Source organism: Macrosteles quadrilineatus, unplaced genomic scaffold (genome assembly GCF_028750875.1).
Source record: "Macrosteles quadrilineatus isolate MER2022 unplaced genomic scaffold, UCM_ALF_1.0 Scaffold_8__2_contigs__length_117827958, whole genome shotgun sequence".
NCBI classification, from domain to species: domain Eukaryota; kingdom Metazoa; phylum Arthropoda; class Insecta; order Hemiptera; family Cicadellidae; genus Macrosteles; species Macrosteles quadrilineatus.
In genome coordinates this window covers 7587322-7611256 of record NW_026542601.1, presented here as the reverse complement: position 1 = coordinate 7611256, position 23935 = coordinate 7587322, and the positions used below count along the sequence as shown (strand labels likewise).

Sequence of the window (23935 nt, the reverse complement as noted above, 5' to 3'; positions counted from 1 at the left end):
GCCAAATATGGTAAATATTAACTGACGTTATTGGTGTATATGAAAGTTGTTCAAAACTCACAATACTAATCTTTACCTCCAAAAAGAAAAAAAATCGAATAGTTACTCTATACTTTTTTATATTCAAATGCACATCTTCATTGCCCAAGCCAATGTTCTTGCCATAGCTCTTGTTGTTCTATTTATAGCGTTTCTCAAGAGCATATTAGAGACTAGATATGCAATAGGGATCCTATCAAATGTTTTAGGTATTGTACGATTTATGCAAGTTGCGTACATTATTCACTAACAATTACTGTTAACAAACAACAACAGTGTTTTAATTTCTATAATCGCTACTCGTATTTTCTAAGAGAGGTTATATTTTCATTTATAACCTATCATTGCCACTGACAGTGATGCAACGAAACATTGTATGAAACACTAATTGCACCACTCAACATTTTAATTGGTCTGAACAGCTGATTAGTTGAAGTTCGAATCATTACTGTTTTACTTCTTCTCTCTCAATCCTTAAAACTCATTGGTCCGTTACCCGTGTTGTTATGAGTAAAACTGTGCTTTTATAAAAATAAAGAATGCTGTTATGTGAAACCTTTTTGGCAATAACATCACAAATAAACAATTAAATGTGTCTGTCTCTGCTATTTTTGCCCATCTTCTGACAAAAATTGCATGTGTTTGGTTTGAAGAGATAGAGTGCTATTTTTGGCAATACAAAATATCCATGTTAAGAAATATTCATCCATGTTTGTGAGGATTCGTATAATCATATTAACGCTTAAATACATTTTGAAGTTTTTTGAACTATGTAATTCGCTGCCTTTAAAGATAAATTAGTATTTCACTATTCTTTTGCTACAACCAAATATAATTTTTTCAATATCTAATAAAAATGTGTGTTTGAAACTATATAAATAGTTTTCTAACGCATCCTATAGCTTATTTTCTTTTGTTGTGTATTTTGTGGGTGTGGGGTTTTTACTAAGCAACTTATACGTTAACAATTGTTATTTAAATGTTGATTATTTTCTAATATACTAAGTAAAATTGAGAATGCTGAATGTATAAGGTGTCCTTAGATAAAAACGTTTCAAAACTTTGTTTTATGAATCCTCATGCTAAAAGAAACGAAAAATGTTAGGCTATGTGAAGGTACGTCCGAAAATGCATATTTATCCAGATATCCCCTATTTTGTTTTATTATTTTAATATATTTGACGTTTTTTCCAACCAAAGATTATGAAACCTAGTATGCATTTTATAAGAGACCTATTAGATAAAACATAAAGTTGGTCCGATTAGAAATCTCAAAATGGCGGCCGTTTTATAACTTAACCAACTCGAAAAAGGCTAATTCTATGAAAAGATGTCAAGAACACTTTTATTTACGATTTCGCTATCAAACAACACCAAGATCAAAAAGATTGGATGACAAAGAACTGCAATAAAACGTTTTTTAGTTGTAAGACAAGGCGAAATAACGTGCGTCCTGTCAAACTCTGCCTTATTTTACACCCAAAACTGTATTTCAGTTATTTGTCATCCGATATTTTTTTTCTTGGGTTCGTTTTCTAAAATACTTAATTTTTAACTGATAATTAGTATTTGAATAATCATATAAGCATAGTGTTGTAAACTGAATCTTGTTTTTGTTGTGTTGAAGGGAAGAAAAAATTTCAAGTCTGCATTTTCAATATTTTCACTAAACGAAACTTCTTTTTGGGTGGAAAATGTTTTCCAGTTATCTATCTGACACAAGGTTCTTTAATGGATGATTTCGATCCTTTTCTGATTTCTTCTTTGTGAAATCTGTTTCTGGTACTTCGGGTTTGATGTGTTTCCTTAACACATAACAATACACACACCACACATAGGGGATTTTAAATGTTAAATAAAACTATACTTGACATGTTTCCTTGAATTAGCCGTTTGTGAGTTATACAAATTTAAAAGGCCACAATTCTGAAATTTCTAATCAGACCAACTTTTTATTTTTATTCCTAAAATAGCTCTCTTGTACCATGCATACCAAGTTTCATAGTATTTGGTTGAATAACGCCAAAGATAAAAATATCTATGTATAAAAACAAAATGGCGGATATCTTGGTAAATATGCATTTTCGGATATACATAAACTTTTTTCTTTCGTATGAGAATTCATATCCCGAAGTCCTGAACCGTTTTTTTTTTATGGAAAACCTGTATAGATATTGTCATTTGTCAACACACATCAAGACACATACTTCACTCATGAATGCTACGTTTGGCCAACCTACCAAAAATAAAGTTCTTAGACGCTTCAAAGTGTGGTAAACATGATAACAGAGGAGTTAACAACAAACAGCTGGCGTTTGTAAACAAGCGGTACCAGCTGACTACTTTAGGGCTCTGAGTAAGACTGAAATCTGTGCCTTGACGTTTTCCACCCACAAATTGGTAAACCAATTCTGTTAATTTGTTATATAACATAGTTTATTAGTAATGCAACAATACTTTTAGCAACCGGCTAAAGCATTTTTATTATGTAATGTCTTAATCTAAAAATCTAATTTTAGTAAAATCTGATTTCAGTTTACCACTTAACTTCGACCAGTCACTGATAATGTAACATTAGTAAACACAATCACAGCAATGGTGTTTATAATTGTATCACCGCATTGTAAATAACATAACAAATTAATAAAGTGTGGAAAAACATTCTATTTGTACAGTCTAAAAGGTCGTATATCAGTAGTTTGTAGAAAAAGGACAAAAACATAACAAAAAGAAAGTGCTTCGGCAAAATCTTAATCTCAAGGGCACATGGTGTAAAAGTAATCTCAATTTTTACTGTATTCCCTCTGAAATAAAAGTTTCAATATGTAAGACATACATATGTATGAAGCCCGAAAGCAAACGTGAGTTACAATATTCTTCTGGCCTCAGGGGCATTTTGGGTTCAACAGATTTTCTTCTCTTTAAACCCTTCGCTGTTCTTTTTTATGAAATTTTCGTTATTTTCGTTATAGACCCTGCATTGTGACATATTTTGGAGTGCAAATATTTGCTTTATATCGCATAAAATAATTTCAACAAATTTCAAAGTAAAATTACCTTAAAATTACAACAGTTTAAAGCAGGAATATTATATTATTACCAACACAGACACACTAAATGTGTAATACAATAAATGTTTGTATGTTTTTTATGTTATTTGTTTTATGTAGCCTAACCCAAAATGTAGATTCATTTTTCTACTGAATTCCAATTTGTAATTTTTTTTATTTAAACATTAGATTCAGTGTGGCATCTCCTAACAATATAATGCAATTCAAAATATTCATGGATGAGTGGTCCATGGATATAATGAATAAAACGATCTAAGAGACATTTAACCTTATTTTACCCCTAGTACAAGTTATAGACGCTTTATTAATTTACTTTTATTATTCTACTCGTTCACTATACAAATTTTGAATCGAAAGTAGGCTATAATAATCTTTATTGAATCCGGTCCGGATTTCTACTTAAGCTAACAGTTACTTTCATATACTTTCAAACAGCATTTTGGTTATAGTTATAATACTATAATTTGGACGGTTCCCTTAGAAACATTAAAATTTTAAAACACAGAATACACAAAGGTTGAAATAATAATTAGATAAACAAGAGTATTGTGTAAAATATATTATTTGTGTGAATATATGTCACTACTTAAATATCTGCAGTATACAATATTACTATTGAACTAAATGAAATATTAGGTCACCATACTCTTTTCTTAAGAGTTCTCAGTTAAAACCGTTACTAAACTGTTACAATGTAACGGTTTCCAATATGTTTTCAAGAGGTTTTCATGTGTGAAAGGAATTAACACCTGCAGGCAGGATAGGAAACATTAACCAAGACGGGCCTAGTTTATGTGCTCGTAACTCCCGTAACTAACAGAACTGTTTGTCGAAGAGCTCGGGAAGCTTGTAAACAAACACTATCAGCGCTTGCGATGTCTCGTCGTATCAAATTGGGGTAGGCGCATTTCAAATATGTCATGCAGCTTAACTTTAATATGAAAATTATTCGAATATTTCATTATTATGATGTTTGTAAATTATGCAATTTAATTTAACTATAAAACTCGTAAATTTCTAGTGTAAGTAGTTTGAACCGTCACGTTGGGTTGGTAACTTAACCAGCTGTAGTTATTGTTATTTTTGAGTTACAATATAACACTAGTAGCTATACCAGTACTTCGCAATACAACAACCAGTCGCCTTAATACTTTAATACTTAATACTTTTAATACTTTTCAAAATGTAATAACATATCTTGATGGTTAAAACTAACTCATAAATGTTTACATTAAATTAAATCTTAAATTATATAACCATGCAAAGCCAGGGTTGATGCAGAATTGGTTATAAAATATTTTTTTGTTTTTTTTTCCATATTCAATTGCATAGTTTTAGAAATAAAAATCCATGACACCGTCTTAGATTAAACCTATCACATATTTTTGTAAAATATAATATTTAATTTGCTCGTATCAGCTGTCTGAAATTGTGATATAAGCATTTGGCAGTTCTCCTTGTTACAAATGTTAACCAGGCATAATATTGAAGCCAGAAGAGGAAAAATACATATTTCTATCCAGTAATCGCTTAAATGAATTTATTTATTTATTTATGAAATATTTATTTAATTTCTAATTACCTTTAACACCATAGCTATATTATTCTGTTTAGAGATAAACTAAACTGTAAAATGTGCCATAAGAGTAAATTTAACCATCTAAACCGGCTATAATAAGAACAATTAGTTATGGGTAGTCTTATTTTAGCATCAAGGTCTTAAAGCTTATATGTCATGGTATGTACAGTTAAAAATTAAATTATTTATACAAATATATTACCACAACTAAAAATCAACTACGAATACGCGTATAAAATTGACTTTTTATGTATTAAATGTAGCGAATGAATGCTCTGTATTAGCTTATATACGAAGGAACTTAGTTTATACATTTTTAACACACCTTGATAAAACGTTGTAGACGACACAACATAAAATATAAAAGTATAAATAGAAGTTCCATGCAGGAAGCAATACATTCCACAAAGTGCAATGGGTTGTATCGCCTGCAATTGCATTTCAGATCCGGAACATGGCCACAAATCAGCTTGTGCTCCGTTTGTGATTTATTGTTAGTGTGTGTTGATCGTTTCGGCGTCTATATCATGGAAGTGGTTTTATAGCTCTCGATAAAAGTTAGAAGTGGAACAAAATAAATTTTGAAACCTGGAGTGCTTCAGGTAAAGTATATTACTAACTATTTATTAATTAAAATAAAACAGTAAAGCTGATTTATACCTGCCAATTGATATGTTCTACTACTGTAGCTTTCTTCTATAATTTATATAATTATTGGTTAATCTAGTAGGAGTATTAAGAACTTTCATCCCGGACAGAGTAAAATAAAATGCTAAAGCTGAATAAATTATGACTTTCCTTGCCAAATATTGAATTTGTAAATCCACCAATTGATACGCTCTACTACTGTAGCTTTCTCCTATAATCTATATAATTATTGGTTAATCTAGTGGGAGTTGTTCATAATTCCACTTCGGACTGAGAGGTCAATGATAAACCATTTACCAATGTATCCTAGCTTTTTAGTTTTGCCATACCTTTTTTCTCACTAAAGGTTTACCTTAGAAAACAAGAAATGAGGTGTATTAAGTAAGGAAACCTCTGTCTTTTTTCTTACTCACCTACTCACTCCATATAGGCCAAATAGGAAACACAATTTTCTTTAAACTTCCATGCCCTCTTAACAAAATTTTATATTTTTTTATGTTCCATACTATATTTTAAATCGTAAACATCCTTTCATATTATGTATGCTTATTTCTCTTTTATCCCTTGCTAATTTGAATAACTAAAAATATCTGGATTACAAACAACACAGATTTTACGGAATTGTTATATTACACAAATTTTATTTTAAACTAATATACTCCACTGGTAATTAATTATACTGAAAACATCAAGATCATTATTTGTAATAAAAGAATACCTCATTAACCCAACTATTTATGGACCGTGTTTGTAGAATTCAAAGCAAATTCTATACGGTTTTGTCGCAGAGGAAGACCTGCTCTTAAGATATGAATACATTTCCTTTGCTACATAAGTTCTCAAGAAGACACTATTAACTTTTAAAGCTGAAATCACAACCGTAATGTCATCGTTCTACTTAAGATAGTGTATTTTTACTATTATACTTTAGATTTTGATTAGTAATAATAAGTTTTAGATAGGTAAATCATATCGATTGAAAAGTTAATAGCTTTTTGATTGCTTTGAATAATTTTAAAAAGCATGTTCTTCTTTAACTTGAATTATAAAATGTCTAACAACAACAAAATAATCATCGGCTAGCGCTATTTATTTATATGGTAAGTGGTAACGAGCAAACTGAGTAATAAAAATTGCTAATATACAGTATATTACGATTTATATAAACTCCTACAAGTAAACAATTTAATATAATTTATCCGAAAGTGTGAATATAATCTTTATCTCTCAATATCTCTTAATAAAAGCACACCGAATCAACTTATTACTGAATTTCATTAAATTTTTATATAAAATAAAAAGTATAAAAAGAGAAGGAGATTACTTAAACTTTCCTTCAGGAAAGTAAAAAAGAAACAAACAATGTGTTGATGTGTGCAATATCATCACATACGGCAACATTATATTGATTTTGATAGTTTATATATTATTTAATATGTGACTTATATAGTTATGTAAGATTGTCCATAATCTATCATATCTAAGGAGCAGCCCCAGTATCCAAGTGAAATGGGAAGTTAACTGGTCTAGTTCCATTGTTCAGAGCTTTGGTTCTCGAGGTCTCGGGTGCGAATCTCTCCAATCATCAATTACTTTCATACATTAGAGCTTTCAAGTCTTGAGACACAGCCTGAAATAAGTGCAAAACTATTTTGGAACAGAGCCTCTAGTCATAAAATGCGTTGGTATGACTTAACATGTACCGTGTTAGAAAATGCTGGACGAAAATGTTTTCCCAAAAAAGCGTCATGTCACCTAATTAGCTAATTTCCTTAAATAAAATGTTAAGACCATAGAATCATCACTTATTTCGTTTTAAAGACAATTTTTTCACTGAACTTGGTCTAGTCATGCCTTAAAAACAATTAGCAATGGATAAACTGGAAAAAAAAATATTGCCTCTATCAAATCGTAATCCGTTCCATTTTCCGAAAAAAAGTTGAAAACGCTATGAACTTCGTTCTGTTTAATTTGTTTGTTTTTCTTGTTCTGAACCTGTGTTTTATAACCCTTAATCATTTGATTAATCGTCTGTACGAAAAAAACATTCTAAACACGATATACCAGAGACATACGGCAGTTACGTTTAATTTCACGTATGATTTGGTAACAGCTTCCTCTAATAGTAGTTTTATTTTTTAAGTTATAAAGTTGAATGTTGATCATAGTGATTTTTGTGTAACCCCAAACTACGTCGGTCTCCTCTGTAGGTAATCCATTTTTGAATTTTTAATCCTCAAACATTAAAAAAGGTTTGAGTCTTAAGAACACACTTTATTTGTTTTATGTAAAATACAATTTTTACTTTAAATATTAAGATCCTAGTTCATCAAAACGTTATTACGATTAACAAATAAAAACATAAAAAGTAGAACATCACAATTACTTAGTAAAATCTAATGTAAAATAGAATACCCTGTGATATTGTCTAGCAATCTTGTTGTAGCAAACACATTAATTAGTGTCCCCTTACTCTATTTGGTATGCCGAAGTATCAAAGCTTTAGGCAATAAGATAAATCAAACACAAGTTAGGAACAGACATATATAGGTCGACCCTCGCAAACAGTCAAGTAAACACGTCTGATAGGGCTGTTTATCTTATCAGAGGTCGTCCGAAAACAAGCCTACAGCATATATCCTCCTAATTGAATTTGATTGATTTCGGGGTTAAACTTATAATATTTTGAGTGTTTTTAGTTATTATTCTGTAAAGTCTAAAAGTACATCAAAACTTTCTGTTTGTACTCATGATATTTAAAATTGCTAAAAATGTATTTATTGCACACCATACTAACCAACCATTAAATTATTTTTCTTATTATTAAGAGATGAAACTAAATTCCAACTCACTGAAAAAAATTTAAAAAAACTCCCTTTTTAACCCTATAAAATTTTTTTTTATTGCGACCTTCAGGCTGGTAAACATATTGTTACTTTTACATTGACTAAAAAACCAGTTGCAGCAAACCTTAGTCAATGCTTTAAACTAGGAATATACTATTCCATACTACTAAAATGTTCAAAATTAAATTAAATGTTTATTGCATTTACCCTGAAAACAAGTGAAATTTCTTTATCAGTTATACTGCAAGAAAACGTGAAAATTTTTTATTACATTTATAAATAAAGAAGACATTATCAAAATCAAATATTGAGTACATAAGCTGTATTTACATAAGCTTTAAATAAATTTAATACGGTAAATCATTTTGGTGTAATATCAAGCTATGCGTCATTTATTTCGAATCATTTATTTTTAGCATCACGATGCAAAAAAAATAATCCTAGTATTTCATGTCAACCAAATTAAACTTTATGACATTTTAACGTCATATACGTTATACAAATCAGTTTGGAAGTATGTTTTTATAAGTCAACAAAAAATATTAAACATCTAATTTGTACGATTTACGCCCCCATACAGACTGTCGTAGACTAGGTGTTGCAGCTTGGGGTACTTGTGGTAAGAAGGAGGTGATTGAGACAAGTGGGTTCTTGAATTTTTAGGTCGTCGTCCACTGTCGGTGCATTGTAACACTTTCTTCTTGGTGACTTTGACCTGTTATTTAAGATCGAGTTATACACATTAAAGATTTGACAGTGTTTATTTAATCTTAACACATCCAAATTGTTACTTAAATAAGTGAGAATTATATTGTCTTGGCATTTTATTTAAGGAAATTAGCCAATTTGGTGACATCAAGCTAATTTTTGGAACACATTTTTGTCCAGCATTTTCTAACACGGTTCATTTTATGTAATACCAACGTATTTTATGACGATAGGCTCTATTCTAAAACAGTTTTGCACTTATTTCAGGCTGGGTCTCAAAACTTGCGCGCTAATATATAAAAAAGTATTTGCTGATTGGCGAGATATTTCATATATGTCATCTAAATATCTACCAAAATACGGTACTACAAAATATTGAAACGAAACTGTTTTAAACTAACCTAACATAACTAACCAAACTTGTTGTAAGTTACCATTTTAAAATTCCGTTTGATATTCCTCACATACCTTTTCTGTTGTCAAATGGAATTTTAAAATGGTACATCAAATATAGTTAGTTATGTTAGGCTAGTTTAGAGCTATTTTATTTCTACATATTTATTATTTTTGCCTAAACAAGATCAGTTGTCAAATTGTAATTTAAATACGTTTGAAAACATTAAAACAAAAGAAAAATAGCTCGTAAAGGAGAAGAAAAATATCGATATATCGAAAAATCTTCGATAATAATGAATGTTATCGATAAGTACCGTATAAAGCTTATGTCAAAACACTCATGTTATATGCTTGACAAAGAGGCAGTAGGAAGTTCTCTCTCGAATACACGTTTCAATATGTAAAACAATACATAATGTATAAAAGTGGATGAGGGTTCACATTACAGCGTTTCACTTCTTCCGGGCTTTTAGTGAGATTTAAATTTGCATAATACCTTTTGGAGAAAGTGATTATACTTTGAGTAACATTTTCTTTTTGGTCGAATATGTTTTGAATAATTGCTAACAAAACGTTTCAATTACAAGCTTGATTAAAATACTTACTGGTATTTACGTGTTTATAGGTGAGTTTAATTAATTAAAACTTATGAAATCTGTATGTTTAAGTTGTAGTAAAACATAAATACGCAATTTAAAATTGTTATGATTTTGTAAGTGAACTGGGTGGACTTCTCCTCTCAATCTTAAGTTGATTTTTTTACATAATCAGTTTTACCACCTGATTGGTGATGGATTACATCCTGGACTGAATTTTAAGGTCAGAAACAAAATCACTTGGTTACTTAAATAATTACAGTTGTTTTAACTGAATTTAAAATTTTGTACTTAAAGGACGTAATTCAACAAGTCAACGCGTTTTTCTGTTTTACTATTTTTATTAATTTACACTTAGAAGAGTTTTTAATATATGGTATTTTTGTGTTTCATGTACATACAACATACGGCTAGCTCCGATTCCAAGGATTTTGGAAATATAGGTTAAGATATATTTACAAAATCCTTCCACAAAATTAAGATTTTGTATCAGATTTGTAGTACTGAGCTGAAGTTGTTAATACTTCTTTTGGCCATTAGTTGGTTTAAATATAACAACAAATCAATTTGAAATTATTATAAACGAATAAAAATATTACATGCTGAAAATATAGACTGCAAAAAAAAAAAAACAAATGAATTGTTAAAATGAAATATGTGTAAAGGGTATTTTCATATGATTAAGGGGGGTCACGGATCTACGGATGTATTTAAAATCTCCAATTTAGTAATTAATATTAAGCAAATTTACAATTTCACATTTAATATAGGTTGAGCGAAGCTAACTTGAATCCGAGGTTTTCTTCAGCTATCCTTAAACCAACAAGAATAAGCCTATAGTCGGCTTGTAAACAATACTTTAGCTAGTCTGGACTAAGACTTATTAAGGCCAAACTGTTTTGTGACTACAATTAAAACAACTAGACTCTAGCGAATATGCACCATTAAAAAGGCTGTTCTCAATTTAAATAGTTGTTTTAACTCCCGCATGTGACTTGTTTATGAGGTCAATTCTACAGATTAACGCAAATTGTTGCTGCCACGGTTGTGAGTTCTCTGATTATAATGTGACATCATCGAATAATTTGTGTAGGCAGCTTGTTTAACTTGCTTATCTTAAATTTTATATCTAGGTATTATATTTATAGATTTATGTTTTCTTTTGTCTTCGGGTTAGTTTTCTAAGATATGTACACAAGATTAGTGTTTCAGTTTTGGTCTGGTTAAAAAGTGGTTAAGGTAAACAAACTTGTTAATGGAAATGGTCAATAGTTACGTAAAGAAATTGAATAATTAAATGTTAAAGGAAATTAAAATGCTATCCATTAATATTGTTTCCTTCAGGTTTTATATTTTCTTAATTTATAATGCAAGTATAGTTTTTTTTTTATTTTGATTATGCGGACTAATATTTTTTTCCTAAGATGCTAGACACGAGCCTGGGATTTTTTTCACATTACTTCAGGCTAGACCTAGGGGTTGCGTCATTATCACTTAGATAACATCCATTGGTGATTTGGTGGGATTTGGACCCGGGACATCGGGAACCGAAGTCCCCCGCTCTAATCACTACACCAGCTTGTTCCCCCAAGTGACTATTTAGTTATTAGGACTATTTAATAGTTCACATTTGAAAAGTTCGAAAAACTTCCCTTAAAAATGTCACTGTTCAATTTTAGGGGTGTAAGAATACTTTTGGCACGATCGTTTAAATGATTGGTTGTAGATGTAGATATTATAAATGTTTCACACAATAGTTTGGTACAACCAAATGTTTGGCTCTGTGACCAGGGTTAGGATTCACCAAGCAAAGATTAAGTTGATTGTTATTTCTGAAATAGGTGATACTTCTGGCAGTCAACCTGTTTTTCACAGCAAAAATTCAGGCTCCAGGATAACGTTATCATTATTTAAATACCTCTTCCTCCCAATCAACTTTATAAATTTTTTTTATAGATTTAATTTTATAGGCCTAGACAAATTAAAACTATTGTTATGGTTGAATTAAATTACTTTTTTCATGGTTAAACAAGTAGAACGTTTGATAACAAGACTCTTGTGGGACTGTAAAATATGACTTTTTAAGGTTGACTTCTTATCGAGGTTTGTAACACCATGAGATTAGGGGTCAAATAAATCTAAGGGGTTTTGAAAATGACACTTGTTATCAAGAAAGCTACCGAGGATCTTCTCATTAAGGTTCCACTGTAAAATCATCTAAACTAATTAACCAATTTAATTAACTAGATTTTGAATAAAGCTAAGGTTAAAAATAAATGTAGGTATATTTTAAAAATAAAAGTGTATAAGGTAAAAAACCAATAAATGATACTGTTTCCTTTAATTATTAATGAATAAAATTAAAACAAAACCATAAACAGTTGAAATAATTAACTCTGATAAACAATTTCATACAGTAATATTGTATTCAGCTATTGGATAATATGGTAATGCCCCAAATATATTACAGTATAATACTAGAAAGAGCAATGCAGCATGCATTGGCGGTAAATAACACAAGGTTAAATATTAATAGGAATTACTCCACTTATTGAACATACCAGAATGATTCGAAGTGAGATTGTCTGGTTTTTAAGTAGCTGTGTACTTAATTATTGTGTTTCCATTTATGTGTGGATATTAAATAGTTTTAACCCTATTTGAGTATGAAATTCAATATTAAATATATTTAATATAGAACAAAATATTTTTACTAAATTTGAAAATATATACAAAAGTGTACCCCAAAATAAATCCAATAAGGTTTGGATAAGGCTTGACCTTGGGTTGGACACTTCTCTTTTATAGATGTGGAAATAAAACCCAGTAAATTACAGTTGTAACAGTAAACAAGGTTGTAACAGTGAAAACCTCGTTAGCCTCTTATAGGCTTTTGTTACAGACTTCTCTCTTAATTTGAGTGTGCAATTCGTCAAAGCCTGTTAAATAACCATTAGTGTGTTAAAACATTTCTGGAACGGTTTATTTTTTTTTATCAACATAGAAAAAAACAACTGTAGTGTACTGTGTCTGTGTGTGTACTGTAGTGGTGGTACAGTTTTGTTTCTAGATATTTATATCATAAAATCCTAATTTCTAAAGCAACTATTAATTTTCCTCTCCTCCATGTTAATGACCAACAAAAAGAAAGTAGAGGATCTTTAATAAAAGCATAGTACACCAAGTTAAAGGTATTTACTAGTAAAATACAATTCAGCAAATTTGTACTTAAACGGACAACCGAGTCAAAAATGACAGCTATTCAAAGATGGATTGAATTTGCATTGCTTTTATATGCTTCCTCCTCTGGGAGGCGCCCCGGAAGAAGTTGGAAGAAAATCGTAAACGTATGTATAAGTCGAGATGCAAATCAAATTAAATGCCTTAGTAGAATACAATGGCAAAAACCTGAGCTCAAAATAACAACTATAACAACTAAGTAAAAAGTAGCAGCCGTTCAAAGATTGAAAATGACAGATTCAAGATTATCTTTGAATGGCTGCCATTTTTGACTCGGTTGCCCGTTTGGGTTTGAATTCGCGGTGTCGTATTTTACTAGTAAAGACCTTTAATTTTATGTGCATACCATTCTATGCTTACATTAAAGATTTTCTTCTTACTCCTTGTGTACCGTCCCCCTGGAGGAGAGGAAAATGTATAATTGCCTTAAAAGGTAGGGTATAATAGATATCTAGATACAAAACTGAATGTTGGTGAAAAAATACTAAGCCATTCCGGAACTTTTTTTAACACACTGAATTATATGTATATATTAATTATATACATAGTATTTTTATTTTCGTTGAGTTTTATTGTACATATTTAGATCATATACATTGATTGATTATTGAAAATTTTAAGATATAATTTCTTTTTTTAATTTCTCATAACCTTTACTCGTATTTTTAACGTATTAGGTATTTGTCAGCAAATTCGTATCTACACTTTTATTTCGAAGGGTAGTTAAATAAAAGTGCTCTGATCTATTCATCGTATCATCAATTGACTCCATCCGACAATACGCAAGTGACTAATTTTTCTAAGACAAACCTTAACAACAAAACAACAATAACAAGGTGATAGAGTAAAATGGTGAATCTTATCTTTGTCAAAATACTCGTGAATAAGTTATGATAATTACTTTAAAGTATTCGTTGTAATGAATAAATTGTAAAGAAATAATCTAAGGCTATATATAAGCACCTAAATTTTAAAACAAGTTAAGATGAACAAAAGATCCCATCCTAATTTACGGCAACGAGTGGAGCGGTTGTAATTAATCGGCAAAATTCGATAATAGACGTAACAAAACGGGATTTATGCCTTCAAATGAAAGAAAATAAAATTTTATTTTCAACTATTTTACCAAATAAAAAAGTTTATCCAACAAGTAAAAGGTCATTTTAAAGTTACACTGTTCATAAATTTGAATGTGGGTTAGTTTAATAATGTTATTTCTTTTATAGCATCAATTGAGCCATTAATTATTGATACTTATTGATAAAATAAAATTTTACAAACTTAAGATAAAAACTATCAACCTGGTCATTGTTATTCACTCTAAATGGTAAAACCTTCTTCAGCTAAATTGGAAAAATATTAAATAATTAGTATTAGATGATTTTTAAAGAATAATTTATTTTTACACATGTCATTATACAATGTTAGGGGTCTTTATAATAGAACTGTTTTAATAAAGTGATAAAATCTACTTTGGATTTGCAAATAAGCAATAGTTTTCTACAAGCAACACATTCAATAATCATATGTTTCCATAAGTAAATTAATTTATTAATTACAATTAAATTTTTTGTTCTTCAATGCTGTTTGGACAATAACATAACATAAAATAATTATAATACTTGATTTAAGTAGCAATGTAATATGAAATATTCAAAATATGGGTTGACTCAAGAGTGCTTAAACATTATTGTGCCCATTAACAGTTTATATTGGGGGTTTTATTAATGATCCTTCTTATGAAATCAGCTGTTCTTGGTCAGTAACAAAGACAAATTGTTACACCCAAACCACAATCATCTATTACCCATTGGCTGGAAACTTTACAAAGTTTACTTTTCTTTTTGAAATAAAATGTAATAAAAAGTACAGGGTGATTCTAAAAGAAGTGTGTGTATACCATAAATATGAACTGAGAGTTGTATTACTCGTAATGACACAGTTTTTATTTTTTTTTTTGTCCTAGGGCGCTAGGCACGAGCCTGGGATTGCTTTTCACATTACTTCAAGACCTAGGGTCTAGCTGTTGCGCATTATCACTTAGATAAAATCCATACTAACACACAGTAGCACAGTTGGTATTAAAGATTAGTGATACATCAACCTTAGAAAATAACGTAAGTTTCAATTGAAATAGCTAATTGCCTTTACAAATTCTAACCCTGCATTAAAAAGGCAACGTCTTTTATATATATAATTTTTTAAATAAATCACTTTGTGTTCTTGAGTTTGAAAATAGGTGTACTGTACTTGATCAGTTACTTTTGTCAAATGTCAATGTATGACATGTTACGTCAATATGTTTGACTATAAAACCTTTCTGATAGCATGTCTATCTACGATTGGATGAGTAAATCATGCACCACAGGCTATGCGGAAAGGGACAGAAAGGGATTTCTGTGGGAAAAAAATCAGTATTTAGCTTTAAAAAACTTTCTGGTACGCACTTTCTGAAGATGTATGTTTTATTATCATAGTAAACAAAAAACATAGTTTTATATAACCAACAGAGTTGTTAATATCTTTTAGAATGTCCCAGTATTTTAATAGGGGTTTTCTTTTATGAAAAATTAAACACAAATCGACTTAAACTATTAAGAAAATTACGCGTTTTCAGGTTATCCAAAATGGCCGAGAAAATTTGCAATACTTTATGTTCAGAGAGTCAAAATGGGAAAACTGAATTTTACCCCATAAAGCTAAATAGGCCCCTACTACATCGTATGGTCATCGTAGTAAGCGAACTTGTTTGAGTAAACAAATAGCTTTGTACCAAATTGCATATAAACTAGCTACTTTTAAATCAAGTATACACAATGACACGCACTCACCCATATAATATACATATATACAGCGTGCGGCAAAAAAACCGATCTATTTTCTGCAGCGCACTGAAGCGACAGGTCGTCTGAGAGAGGTGGGGTGTGTCTCATTAGAAAACCTCCACACTGCCATAACCTTTAGTCATACAAAAGTGGTTGCTTGAGCTACGCGCGTCTGTTAAGTCGTATTAAAAAAAAGTTACGATTCAGTCATGCAGCTCAGTAGCAGTTCCGTGCAATCTTTTAATTAGGGCGACATGTATTCCGTCAAGTAGCATAATCATGCGATGGGTTACTAACTTTAGAACAACGGCTTCTGCGTTCAAAAAGAAGCTGACAAAGTCAGATCGAACGCCAGACGACTTACATTCGATAGAGTTCATGCTGCTGTGGAAAACAGTTCTCGTAGGCCCACCCGAAAACAAGCGTCTTCTTTTAAACATGTCCGACCACTAGGTTACACTTTTTGAGATTCGATCTTATCTATTGAAGATCACAGTTCCTTTATTATCAGTATATATTTCTAATTTTTAAATTTAAACATGGTGTTAATTAACTGAGTATGTACAATGTACTACTCTGTTTATAAATAGAAGTAACACACCAAGACAAGGAAACTAGTCAATTAATACATATTAAAGAAGAATGGTGTGATGATTTATATAAATAACATTAAAAAAGGTAAATAATAGAAAACTATACTATCATGGATTGTGAAATAATTCTGAATACCGATTAATTAAGTGTGGTTGAGGCACTACTTGCAATAATCCAGTAATCTTGGTATAAATCCACAATGTAAAATATATTTTCGTTGGGTCAAAATTTTAATTTTTTTTATATACAACTTATTGAAATAAACGGTTGTTTTCAACGCCGTGTCATATTTAAATGTGTTGTTATTTAATAATTTAGACTGTATATAGTTATTTCATATTTATAAAAACCTAAGGAAAATTTCTGTATTGGAAGTTGAATATGAAAAACATTCTGAAACTATTTTAGGTAAATAAATAAACCAGAACGAAAAGCATATCAAAAATATTACTAGCTTTTTCCACGGGCAAAAGTTAATTCTTGAACATTATCACTAAGATATTCTGCATTATTTTCTTCTTATGCATTCACCATTGCGTGTCCGTATCCAAATTAAGTATAAGCGACAGTCTAATAAGTATAACATGTCAAACAATCAATAGCTAATTTAAACATACACAAAACTACATACGTTGAAAAATAAGCTATGGAAAACAAGTTGTGAAAAACACATTTGACGAAAAGTCAATAACCCTGACTGAAGATAACAAAAGAACTTTGAAGAATGGTAACAATTAACAAGGGGCTCGAGAAAGAGCAAACTTTCTACATTTTCAAGTTGAAACTTTAGAAAGGAAGGGGCCGTTTAGTCTGAGACGGAAGCCTGTGCATTTTGTCTTAGGGTGTAAATTACTGTAGTGGAAGGGGAGGGTAAAGGGGATGAGGAAAGGAGAATCCTGCTTTCCAACTTAGCTTGGATACTTGTTGAGTTCCCCACTTGGAATGCATTCATCATCTGTTTATCTACCTGATTTTGATTATCATGAATGAAAGTTACAAATTTAACTTTGAGCAAACTATTTGATCTTTTTTAGGAAGCTTTAATTGATTTCTCGTTCAGATTAGTACTTTCAGTGATCATTTTGAGGAAATTACAGATAAAAATAAGGGGCTGCTAAACGATGTGAACAAATAACGATGTAACAAAGGTATCACGTAGTTCATGTAAATAAAAAATCTTAAATATAATTGTCGCTATATTTAACATAGACGAAGGTTAAGTTTTTGAGCATTGCTAATATACATATTATTTCACAAAACCTTTTTTTTTACTGTTAATACTCTGTGTGTTATTTTGTTATTCCTCTGGTAAGGATTAAAATATTAATTTCCATTGGTGCAGTCGTAGGTTTTGTGAAATCATACGTAGATATCATATTGTCTGTTCAGTAAACTTTAACTATTCATATAATTTAACACTCTATATTTTATATTTGACTATCAATCCAATAGTCAATGATTTTATTTAATGTACATATCTTTTTACTTGCAACATGTGTTCTTGTTCAAATTAAATTATTCTCTATTGTTAACACATGTTGTGTATCAAAAAGGAAATAAATAGTGTCTTGTTCTCTTGTAATCTTAAAAGGTCTGTTCATTTTTCTCTCTCTCATATTATTTAATCTTATTATATCCATCTCTCTATATACTACCCCTCTGGTCCTTCGAACTATTTACCATTAATCTTTCTCATTTTAATTTCTCTATCTCAACCATTATCTCTATTTTCTTCAATAAAATTTTACTCTCTTCTCTACAATCATCCATTGGTACTTGTATCCTTCTACGCTGAAATCGTTCATTGTCAGTTATTCTTTTGCATAAATATTTCACCTAATGAAACATTTACAAAAACCAAGTTTTGTATAGTTTAAGGTTCGTTATATATGCATTAATAATAGAAACAGTGATATTCTCTTATACATCCAGGCACAGTTTTGTTAAATTACTATTCGATTGGAGAAATAATACAAAATTGAACTGGTATAATAAAGTGACTAAGAAAATATCGATTAAAATAAAAGAATAGGTTTTTTTGTGGCATATTATTTTATTCACATGTTTCATTTTTACTAAGATGTATAAAGAAAATAAACTTAAAAGTATTTCAGTATTATAAGTAAAACTGTTATGCAATTTTTTGTCACAGTAAAAAGTTATTTTAGTAAAACGAATACGTAAAAAATATTCGTCTACTGTTTACATCCAATTGTAAAAAAAGTGATACAATCTTTGATTGGATGTTGATCACTCAAAAAATGTAGGCCTATCGATTCTTACTAAGATTACAACTTATTAAGATTAAATCAAATGAAAAAAGTTCTTATTTGAATGAGTATTGTATGTAATATTTATGTATAAGGTTAATATTGGTATATAGAATATACTTTACTGAAACAAATAATTGGATAAAATTTATTCCATAATATCAAAATGTTTGGATCCTATATGTGAGGTAATTCGAGCAGAAATGCTTGACATGATGAATTTATAACCATGCGAAAATTTGATTAGGGATGAAAGTTTGAATTAAAACCGTCAGCGTGATTTACGGCGGGTATTGTACGCCCCACTGTGCTGAAAAACCGCGGGAAAATTGCGATCACACTGCTGCACCTTTTCGCCTTACGCTGGGCATTTCAAGTATAAAAATATATACTTTTAATATATATATATATTCATCGTTTCAATCTTTTTATAATTAGTCACGCTAAAATCTAATTTTTCATAGAAAAATTTTATCCCTCATTATATGTACTATTTTTTTCAAATTTATCACCCGAATACTTTTCAATAGTTACTAAATCAACTGCTTTAGACTATGCAGTACATAAAACACATAGTAGTAACGCGTTTTTAGCATGCTATTTTTTCATTTGCTCAACTGTAGTTTTGGCATTTTTTGTCAAAACCTTTGTCTCCGTTCTGTAAATTAACTCCTTACTAACATATATCTTTTTTATTTTTTTCCTGTTTAAAAAAGTATACATCTGTCAAGAGTTTCTGATATGAGTAGTATTTTTAAAATATTACATTTTTATTACACTTTTTAATCAGTATTCAGATTTTGTAAACGATTTTGTGTATTGTATCTTTGATTACAAGTAATTATAATTATTATTTTCCACTAGCTAGTAACTAAATACTTACAAACTAGTGAATAATGATATCCATTTATTGGTAGATAAAATGTTATAATGGTTTTATACAGTTTTTTATAATATCAACTGTATGAAAATATAACAATTATACGAGGAATTAGACGGGTCATACATTTAAGCAATTTAAGAGTTGCGATATATTTAATGAATTTCTGATATAAATATTAGAAAAAACAATTTTAAAATTGTGTCAAGGTAGGAATTTTAAGTTTCCAAATCTAGCTACAAATAAAATATAGCCAAATTTATTTTGCAAACATGTTATAATAGTTAAACATTAGTTCAAAATAACACTAGTTTATTAAAACGTAATTACAGTTTCCTTGATTGTTAAACGTAGCTACTGAACTAGATTTAATTGATCAGAAGATATTTAACACCATAGGTATTCAGTTTTTTTACCTTTTTATATCGACGGAATGACCAAACTGTGTATATTTAGCTTTAAAGGAAGAGCTTATTAGGTTTTAAATTTTTAGATTACTGTTATTACTATTTTGAAATTGCAAAAACTTACAATCAAAACATTTAATGTTTCTGTGCAAGTCTGTGATTTCACATTCAGAGATGAATCGGATGATATCAACAGGTGTACGTTCATGTCATCGATCATGACTAGCGATAACATAGATGAGATCTTCGGTAATACAACTAATAAAGATAAGATATAAAATTAAATAAGCCATCGTTTACTGGCTAAACGAATAGTAAGAAAAATGTAACATCTGGTACAGGCCACACCCACCGCAATACGCACTTTTCTTAAAGTAGCCAATATGTAACTGTTGCTATATTCTTGAATATTCAATGAGGTACTGTAATTTACCTGAAAAGCAGGTTTGTTGTATCCATCTGGTCTGTTGACAGGGTCCCTCTCGAGAAAGACACAAGCAGTATGTTCCGTGGAAGAATAGTAATATTTGACTTCCCCGTGGGAAAGGAACACGGGAATTGACGTCACCAAAATAACAATCCATGTAACACCGATGGCTAAAATAGCGTTATGTTCAGTCCTAACAGACATGGAAGCGATGGGGTGCACGACAGCTAGGAAACGGTCCAAACTCATCAACACCAAGGTGTAAACACTCGCGTAGGCCGTCACCACGATCAAATACTGGACCATCTTGCACCAGGTGTCTCCGAACGGCCAGAAGGGAAGGATGTAGTCCGTAGCGGTGAAGGGAACACAGAAAACAATAAAACATAGATCGGCCACGGCGAGGTTTATAATCAACAAATTCGTGGTGCTTCGCATCTGTTGGTTGAACGCCACAACGATGACGACCAACGCGTTCCCGAATAGCCCGAGGATGATGATGATGCCGAACAAAATCGGCACCACGATGCTGACGATTTGTTCCATAACTCGAAGCTCTGGTTCCATGTCATCTGGAATGAGTCCGGAGGAATTACGCTGACAGAACGACGCGAATATATCGCTGAAGTTACCGGACTGGTTGACACACTGGGTGTACCCGACCGCCTCGCCTACCCCCGGCGAGTCGTCCATGTGGCTATGAGGAGATTCTCATACCGACTGACGAGCGGGAGCGACAGAGGAGAACGACGGTGGCGCTCGGAGATCAGGGGAACCACCATCGATCGCTCCCACACGCCACGGGAACGTGCGATTCAATAGGAATGAGTAGGGAGATGTCATTTCAGCTTATTAAACTGTAATTAATGTTGTAATATAGTGTGTATTATAGACGGCTTATTATGCTATAAAATATGAAAATTTGTTTAAACATTTTGAGATTTAACAGAAATATTTTTTTATGAATATTAATAACGTGATAATGTTATTACTTGTTAAATCTGAATATTTTAAAATAAAATGACTGATAGGGTACTTTTTTCTATCAAATGTCAAACTAATGTACCAAATAGAACTAATGTATCAAACTAATGTATCAAATTAATGTAAACATTTTCATTATTTTTAGGTAAAATATGATTCCTACACATTTTATATCTTTAACATTTTTAATTTTAAATATTTAATTGAATCCTTGCAAAGAATCACTATTGACATGGAATAAAGTAGATCTTCTAATATCTTGTATGGTATATTTGGTGCATTTATGAGAACCAGCCGTATCCAGCGTCTTGCTCTAGAATGATATCGCAAAGTGAATTTTTTTTAAATAACTATTTTAATAATAATAACTTACCTTTCTATTGTACATTTGTACATTTCTTTGTTGGAAATATGACGTATATTTGTCTTAAAACAATACATACATAATTTAGTGAATAAGGAATACCGCAATTTATTAGTAGCCCTCTGTTGGAGGTGTTAACAGTGTTAACACCTTAACAAGTAATACGTTTTATCAATAAAAATGTATTTCAAGTCAAGACATGTATTTAACCTTTGTATATTAGTTATTGAGTATTAATTTTATATTTTCTTGTATTTAGATAGTTATCAAGTGTAACAATTATCTTGATACCTACAATTAATATAACATGCCGTTACTGAAACATTTACCTAGTATAGGGATGTGCGCTTCCTATTCGTCATTCGAAAAGGATTTTCCTGTTTTTTTTTCAGACAGTTTAAGCAAATAGACTTATAGTTAATTACTGGTTTCTATGAAAGTATTTAAATTAATGATTTTATTAATTTCATAATTTTTTTAAATTAAAAATATTTGAGAATCCAGTTACACTGAATCAATTTCATGTCTAACAAGTCATTGATTTTTTAAACTAATTGAATGTATTTCCACATGTGTAAATGTCTATTTGAATTAAGGACAATGTATTTTTCATAACAATTTTCCTCTAGTTTTTCTCCAACAATGATTAACGACACCTGTAGAATATTCATCCAGAAACTTAAACTTTCAATTCCGTCATAAAATAAATTACTTTTTCAAACACGAGTTGTTAACGTAAGTGCAACAGTTTCGGTAAATAAGTTATCTAAGGTCCCCGAAAAGTACATTTTCAGAATAATAATGTATAATCAAAAAATAATTCATTAAAATTACTGAAAGAGACACAAAAGTCTCATTTCTGAAATATTCTAAAATCAAATATATAAAGAAATAAACAAAATCAATGCCACTTGACTTTGACAAGGTTGATTGATCAAAGGACATTCGATGATATCTACGAGCAATTGGTTTTCACGCAAGGATGACCCCTTTATGTGTTGCGTCCATTGTATGAGTTATGACTTAATAGGCTGTCATTTGAATAATCAATTATTGATTTACAGCCTTGAACTGTATGTGTCTTAATCAGTTTATGTCTTCCAAACTAATGATTATGAAAAGTAATTAGTTAATTGATGATTAATACAAAAAATTGCCCGTCTATAGAGATATGTTTTAAAACTATATATTGCTAAAAGTAGTTTAACAGTTGGCATAGTGACTTTTACAGTTACCAAATCCATTTACAAAATTGTCATAATACAAGTTATTTGTTTGGGGGTTTATAAAAACTGATGAAATATTTGTATGTTATATTTTCTATGTTTTAAACAATTTCATGCTAATTAGAGCAGAAAGTCATATTAGAGAAACCAGCTTTTATTCCATAAAATCCTATTCTCATAGTCGGATAATGCTGGTTCACAAATTTGTCCATACATACGTAGATTTACACGTGTGTACAAAATTTCATAAAAATCTTATATTTTTCGTGCTGTTGGACAAGTATAGATAACTGCTTGATCAGTGGTGTCCGTGTTATTAAATTTACGGAAAGTAAATAAAAGAAACGTCTTATAACACTTAAAACATATGTTACTGCTTATACTGTTACACACAATAAGGTAAACATACATAAAAGGTGGTAAGTAGTCTTGTGAGTAACAGTATAAGCGTAAATATATGTTTTAAGTGTTATAAGACGTTTATTTATTTACTTTCGGTAAGTAAGTATATACGGTCATTTAAAGACATTGTGCTTTAACCTCTTGCAGCCTCAAAGTGAAAAGTAAATTTGTCCTAGGTCTAGGTTTTACCATGAGACTTATTGTAATAGATTAATCACTAACAGCCAAAGAAAAAGACAATCTGAAAGGTTAAACTGAACATGAAAGCCGTTTTTCATTACTATAAGCTAATAGAAAATACACCTCCCATAAAACCACCACTATAAATATGAAACACTAACTGCAAAGTATAAATTAATAAGATTTCCTTCTCTAGTATCACTCTTTAAAAAGTATGTCAATTTCTTAAATTTCCTTTCGATGCTATCACCGA

General features: G+C 30.3%; 1 protein-coding gene across 1 annotated transcript in view; it reads right to left on the bottom strand.

Annotated features, from left to right (window-relative positions):
• Positions 1-21234, bottom strand: part of LOC129000031 (allatostatin-A receptor-like) — a 32452-nt gene extending 11218 nt beyond the window's left edge. Inside the window, exon 1 of the mRNA XM_054426878.1 lies at positions 20533-21234. Coding sequence (XP_054282853.1) covers positions 20533-21219 — 687 coding nt within the window. The 5' untranslated portion in view covers positions 21220-21234. The remainder of the gene's footprint in view (positions 1-20532) is intronic.
• Positions 21235-23935: the final 2701 nt, after the last annotated feature.